A 7,137-nucleotide genomic window follows, 5' to 3' on the forward strand; every position below is an offset into this window, starting at 1 on the left:
TTAAAAAAGAAAGGTTTAATATAGTATTTGGTACCTAAATTTGACACTTTTTTCTAATTTAGTATTTAAACTTTTTTGGCTCAATTTGATACTTGAATTTGACACTTTTTCCTAATTTGATACTTAAAATTTTTTGGGTCCAATTTGGTACCTAAACTTCATATTTTTCTTAATTTGGTACTTAATCTTTTTTAGGTTCAATTTGATACCTAAATTTGTTAAATGTTATACAAATGATGTAAAACACTAACAATGTTAATTTTTTTTGTTATGCTACAAAAATATTGTCAGTATTAGAGGAAATTAATGTTTAAAAAAATAGGAATTGAGATATGCTTAACTAATTAATATTAAATAAGGAAAAAGAATTTTAAAACCTCAAATTAAAAGAAATCCATTACTTTCAATTAATAAAATAAATAAATAAATAAATAAATAAACTAAAAGTAATTGAACATATAAAACACAAAAAAATATCATATCATTTGTCATATGTCGGTCATACATTGATTATTTATTCTATTTGTAAAACGTTTGGCAAGTACCAAATCAAACAAAAAAAAGGTACCAAATTAGGAAAAAGAGTCAAGTTCGGGTACCAAATTGGACCTCCCAAAAAGTTTAAGTACCAACTTAAGAAAAAGTGTCAAGTTTAGGTATCAAATTAGGAAAAAAGTGTCAAGTTTGGGTACCAAATTGGACCAAAAAAAGATTAGGTACCAAATTAGAAAAAAGTGCCAAGTTTAGGTACCAAATATTATATTAAGCCAAAAGAAATAATTTATTCTTATTTCTTCCAATTATTTCAAACTATACCTTACCGGCCATAATAAAAACAAATATGCGAATATCCAAATCGTTTTCAGTTTCAACCCATAATTCAAAACCCGGTTCATAAAAACCAAAACGGGTCAATATAAAATCCCAAAATCCACCAAAAAGGGGGTCACTCAATTCCAAAGAGGCAGGCGGAGAAGCGGTTTATTTTCGGGTCACCACTCACCATCCCCCCTTGAGAGATCCCGGCCGGCGGGACCTCTCTTTCTACCTTTCCATCTCCATTTTCCGATAAACTTTAGTAACCAAAGAAAAAAGAATTTACGATAAATATTTGAAGCTTCTATTAGAATCTTCTGGATCTTTCTCTAAGAAATAGTTAGGGTTAGGGTTTTAGTTCTTTTTTTCTTCTTTTTGTTTTTCTTTTTTGAAACTAGAAAGAGCTATGTCTGGTTTACATCGGTCTTCGAGTGCGCCATTAAAGAACGGTCTTCCTCCTCAAGAGCTTCTTGACGATCTTTGCAGGTTTCAACTTTTTCTTTTTCTTTTGTTGCCCGATAATTTGATGTTTGAGTTCTAGTGTTTTTCTGACTAGTTATTGGGTTTTTTTTAAATGCTTTTTATAGAATAAATTGTTAAGTTAGGTTTATTAGCTCATGTTCCTTGTTTGGAAATATCTGTTTTGTAGGTTATTATGAAAGTTAAACTTAGTTTCATATTGCATATTTTGGTATAGGGAATTCTTAATTGCATTGCTTTAGAACTTGGTAGAAAAATAATTTGATTTGGAAGCTTGATCCTTTGTATTAATTGAAGAAGCTGGTGTTTAGACCCTCAATGTTCAGATCCTTGTTCAATATTGTTAGGCCATGTATTTTTAGTTGGATAATATATATATATATTTGCTGTTGATAGATTGATAATGATGTATTTTGAAGATTGTTAGTGAGTGGGACTAATAATGTGGTGTGCAGATAACTGTGTAGATTAAAACTTAGTGGGACTGTGGAGTTGTTAGTTTGTAATGCTACCAGCCTGCTTGATGAGCATGGAGTTATGGAACTCTGATCTGTAATTTCAACGATTTGTTTAATCGAAACAAATTGTGATCCTGATCCTGCAGATATTTCTATCCTAGCAAATGATGATGTTATTGCCTCATTTCTTAACAAATTTGTAGTTGCAAATTGTGAGGGTCATTCTAGCTATACTGGAAATCCTTGATTAATAACAAGATAAATAAGTTATTTACTGGAACCACATATATTATTGAATCGGTTACTGTATCCTGAATCTCACAAAAGAGGAAAAAGACTGAATATTGTGCGATCTGTTCAATTGGTATAAAATATATTGACTTTGAGAGAAAAGATTGAATTCAAATACCTTCTTTTATTTATTTATTAAAGTTTTATTTGTCAGAGGGAAATATAGATGGTATATCCTGTTCCGTGAATGCACTAAATGGGTTAAATGATATCTCTGGTTTTGTAGTAGCTGTTTGTGAGACTTAGTAATTCATAAGTATAAGGCTTAAGCTTAAGAGTCTTTAGACCCTTGCCATTTTTCTTTTTATTCCCCCCTCTTGATTTTATCTAAAGCTTACTGCTAATAATTTTTGTGCAGTCGGTTTGTTTTAAATGTTCCAAAAGAGGACCAGCAGTCATTTGAGAGAATTCTCTTCCTTGTGGAGTATGCACATTGGTTCTATGAGGACAACACAGTGGAAAAGAATCCATCATTGAAGTCATTGAACCTAAAGGAGTTCACCTCTTTATGTATCCTATATTTGATGCATCTTTTACTGTTATGTGATATGTTGTTATCAGTAAGGGTCCACCACTTAAAAGCATGGGTTCTATATAATGATTTTGTGAGCTCTACACACTTTAATATTGTGATTGGCTAATTTCATTGAAGTTATTATAGGTGATATACTCCCCTAGTTTATGTTATGATTGCAGAAGTTTGAACTTCTATTTCATAGAATCTGTACTATTAGGAAAAGGAAAAATAATATTTTTTAACAGGGAGTTGGAGCTTGAGCTTGTTATATCTTCTCTCTTTGAAGATGGTGGCCCAGATTCCATCCTTTTTTCCTCGATGCAATTGGATGCAAGAGTTTATACTATTAAGTGTAGTATTAGTCTAGATTCTTTTTGAGTTAACATTTTATTTTCCTGTTGGAAGATTATCTTTATGGCATTTTCTGATTTCTTTTTGTTATTCCATACTGAGTATGGTCTGTGTTTTTGTCTCTGTTATCAATATTCTCTATTTCCTTTACTGGTTCCAGTGTTTAACAGCTGCGATGTTTTAAGGCCTTATGTTGCTCATATAGATGATATATTTAAGGATTTCACTGATTACAAGGTTCGAGTTCCTGTAACTGGGGCAATTATTTTGGATGAAACATATGAACGGGTGAGTCTCTTCCTTTTGCTAGATAAAAACAAGAAGTCCTTTGACCTTTGTGTTCCCTTTTTTTTTTTTTTGAGTAATTCACTTTTTGCCCAAGTTGACTTCATTGCACTTCTATGCTCAACTCTAATACACTTCTGGCATAGGCATTCATGTGTTTGTGCTTAAGAGCAGAAGTTTTTCTGTTATCTTTTTTCTTTTGGAATCACTTCTTCACTCTCTTGATATATTCATCGGAGATTTTGTGTTAGTGCAACTGTATTTCTTGGGTTTTTCATTCAAATGTTGTTTTCTAATTGATGGAACTCAATGAAAGCTATTCTTTGCAATTAAATTCATGTTGTATAACATTTTCTAGGATTATCGTATATGTTGATGTTAATTACTGAACTTTCATTCTATGATGTCTTTGTGTTTGTTGCTGCAATTAATAGTGCATCCTAGTGAAGGGATGGAAAGGGACAAGCTGGAGTTTCCCACGTGGGAAAAAGAACAAAGACGAGGAGGACCATGCATGTGCCATTCGAGAAGTAAGCTTATTTATAATGGATTAGGTTTTAGTATTGTTGGCTATTTTTTGAAGAGCTGGAAACTGATTCCTAAAGAATCAGATTGGAAGTGTATTTCCTTTGACTGATAGTTTAACCTCTTGCAACAAGATGAATCTATTCTCGTGGTTTGAGATCTTCAGATGGTTGTAATTAGACTCTACTAGGTGGAGATGGCAACAGAGTCAATGGTTGTTTCAGAATGATCTTGGGCTTTAGTTGTAACTGAGATAGATGAGGAAGAAATGTGGAATCTACATTACTTTATTAACTAACTTCCCATATTGGTTCTTTTACCTCTCAAAAATAAAAGCTAGAGTAGGGTTGCCAGTCTCTCTATTAAATTTGTCATTTAACTTCATTAGTGGTAGGCAGCCATTGTATGAATAAATCATTACTTGTAATTTATTCACTTCATGTTTCCCTTCTTGTTTGGAGAAATAATAGAGCTGATATTGTGGCACCAAAAGGGATGCATCTGGTTTTTGATGATAAGGGAATCCAAATAACTACTGATTACTCTTTGAAATCTTTGTTTCCCGTTTTCTCTTTTTTCTTTATTCTTCTGTGATTGTTGATGTGCATCCAATGAAAATGCAGGTCTTAGAAGAAACAGGCTTCGATGTTTCAGCTCTCCTAAACAAAGATGAATACATTGAAGTAATATTTGGCCAGCAGAGAGTGCGGCTCTATATAATTGCTGGTGTAAAGGATGATACTCCCTTTGCCCCACTTACGAAAAAGGAGATCAGTGTATGTGTTTCTTTTGTTGATAAGTGTTATTACTTGTTCATAAATAAGATTTGGAAGGTTACAAAAGATTTAATGGCCTGATAGAATTCCAGTTTTAAGCAACCCTTGTATATGCAGTTGACTTCTCCTTGCAACATCAGAGCATTTATCCAATTAACTTGTGTTCAAAATGCTCAGTCCTCAAGCAATTTCACATTTGGGCTTTTTAGTGGTTAATGCCTGTCCACTATAGATGTTAGGCATTTGCCTTACCTGTCATTACTTGGTATTTTGCCGCCTTATGGAAATGATGAAAATTAAGTGAGTCCTTTAAACAACTGTCTTTACCAAGGAATGGAGAGGATATCTGAGACATTGTATCTCTTAGAAAGTAATGATGTTGACAGCCTGCCTGCTATTATCTGGTTGCAGGAAATTGCATGGCACCGGATTGATGATCTTCAGCCTGCAACTAATGAAGTAATATCTCGTGGGATCACTGGCCTAAAGCTTTATATGGTGGCCCCCTTCTTAGCGTCAGTATTTTTTTCTTAAACTAGATTGTGATCAATTCACATGCATTTCAATTGTTGAGTAAATTGCTCATATATGATGTCTGTATGCAGATCTCTGAAATCATGGATTTCAAAGCATCCGTCCCCACTACCTCCTAGACCAGATTTGCCTCTAAAAGGTTTTTCCCTTCCCTTTATTTTAGAAGGTGATTAGTATTAGGCTTTTGTTTACCTTATCAAGGGAAGACTAGAAAAGGGGATGAAAAGTAGTCGAGTGAATGAAGGAGTTAGGATTTTGTGAACCTTAAGTGACAAGGGCAGTTGAGGAAAGTAAAATAATCAAATCTACTCTTTTCATCCCCAACAGTTCTTTTGTTAGTAGAGGGATTATAGGTGAAGAGGTGAAATTTAGATAAGATCATATAACTGCTCAGAATTCAGCCTGTGACCTGTTGGTTGGTTTGGGAAGAAGAATGATACTATAGCTCATAATTGAATCACATAAAAGTGTTCGTAAATATAAATGTCATTTTGTTTAAGATGTTTGAGCTAACCAATTTAAAACACTAATTGGAGCTTGATATGAGCATTGCATGGTTTGCTTTATAAGTACTTATCTTTGTCATTAATTAAACTCAACCACTGTGATTTTGCATTCTGGCCTTACCTTAATCTACTAATGACTCCGTATATTTTCAAAAGCATATCGCTTGTAATTTTGATTGGTTGGTTGTAGTGTAATTACTCTTAAGGTTATATGTTCTCTAAAGACTTCGGGTACCTTGGAGATGTTTTAGTGTGTGTTTTCTGACGAGTTTTTCAAATTGGCAAGGGGTTTCTATTTGGAAAGCAAAGAACAGTTCCATAGGAAGTAACTCAATGATTGTAGAGAGCCAATCGAATAAGCTTCAATCCGATGCTAAGCCGCCTGATACTGGTCCTGGAAAGAGCTTCAGAAACTTTAGATTTGATACGGCAGCAGTATTAAGAGCATTGGAGGGTAGCTTTTCTACCTGAAGATCAGAACAAGTTCTTACTGTGACGTCCTTTATGTTGGTATAGGTGGGACTTTTGGTTGCTAGAACTTGTTCACCTGTAAAACCAAACAGCATCTTCGCCCCAATCGGTTGTATATTCTTGTGGTCATGTCGGGGTTTGTTTGACATGTAAATTCTGTATAGAAAAAAGAACCTTTGGTGGCAATGTATGCTGTGGTCTTGTTCATTGTTATATGTAAGTCAAAAACTGGTGATTGGTGAAATATTAAAATACTATAGTCCACTTTGTACGGCTAACAGCTCCATCGCTAAAAGCTGCTGCTCACTTGGTTGATTTCATGTTATCAAAATGGTGTGTTTGCTCTTCTTAGTAGCATTTCGATTAAGATCCCTGTGTCTTTAATGTAATTGATTCATGGACTTGGTTGATTTAGTGCTTAATTGCCTATCTTATCTGATTTGTATCGGATGTGTATATGTGCTAATATATGAATACGTTATAATATATATTTTTTAAACTCTAAAAATGAAGTCTTCTTATGGTCATTAGGATATGTTCTATACATGGGTGATGGAGGTGAATACTTGAGAAAATGAAGAATCCAAGTAATGTTGTTTTGAACCCGGCTAGTTAGGTACTAATTTGGAGAGGGATTTTGAATCTATATGGATTGATTGAAATGGGTTTTTTAAAAACTTTTTGAATCTTTTAATCAAATCAGTCGAGTTTGTGAGCGATTCGACCACCATTGATCTGGATTAAGAAATATTGAATCCATGAGCTGATAGATCTAGTGAATATTGGGTGAGATGGTGCACCAATTAGGTGGCTTAGTAGGCCCTTTTATAAAGAAGTCGGGTTTTAGACAAGAAATTTTTATTGTTTCCGATTGGCTTGCCTTGATTTGAATTCTAATTAAATGAAACAATTATTTTAATATATAAATAGTAGGGATTCATTAAATGGTTTGGAATGGATCTCGGCTATACAAAAACATTGTAGTTATAAAGAAATTGAAGATAAGACGTAAAAGAATATATTAATAGATCAATTTATATAAACGTAAAAAGGGTAAACTATGAAAATAGTCACTTTTGTTTGCCTCAGGTTATATTTTAGTCACTTATGTTTGAAATGTTACGTTT

General features: G+C 33.4%; 1 protein-coding gene across 1 annotated transcript; it reads left to right on the forward strand.

Moving 5' to 3' along the window:
- Positions 1–940: 940 nt before the first annotated feature.
- LOC105776314 (mRNA-decapping enzyme subunit 2) lies at positions 941–6,377 on the forward strand. The gene is made up of 8 exons (XM_012598904.2): positions 941–1,302; positions 2,404–2,555; positions 3,074–3,201; positions 3,633–3,728; positions 4,347–4,499; positions 4,911–5,014; positions 5,105–5,172; positions 5,826–6,377. The coding sequence occupies exons 1-8, from the start codon at positions 1,223–1,225 to the stop codon at positions 6,008–6,010; spliced, it is 966 nt and encodes a 321-aa protein (XP_012454358.1). The 5' UTR covers positions 941–1,222; the 3' UTR covers positions 6,011–6,377.
- Positions 6,378–7,137: the final 760 nt, after the last annotated feature.

Source organism: Gossypium raimondii, chromosome 10, assembly GCF_025698545.1.
Source record: "Gossypium raimondii isolate GPD5lz chromosome 10, ASM2569854v1, whole genome shotgun sequence".
Taxonomy (NCBI): domain Eukaryota; kingdom Viridiplantae; phylum Streptophyta; class Magnoliopsida; order Malvales; family Malvaceae; genus Gossypium; species Gossypium raimondii.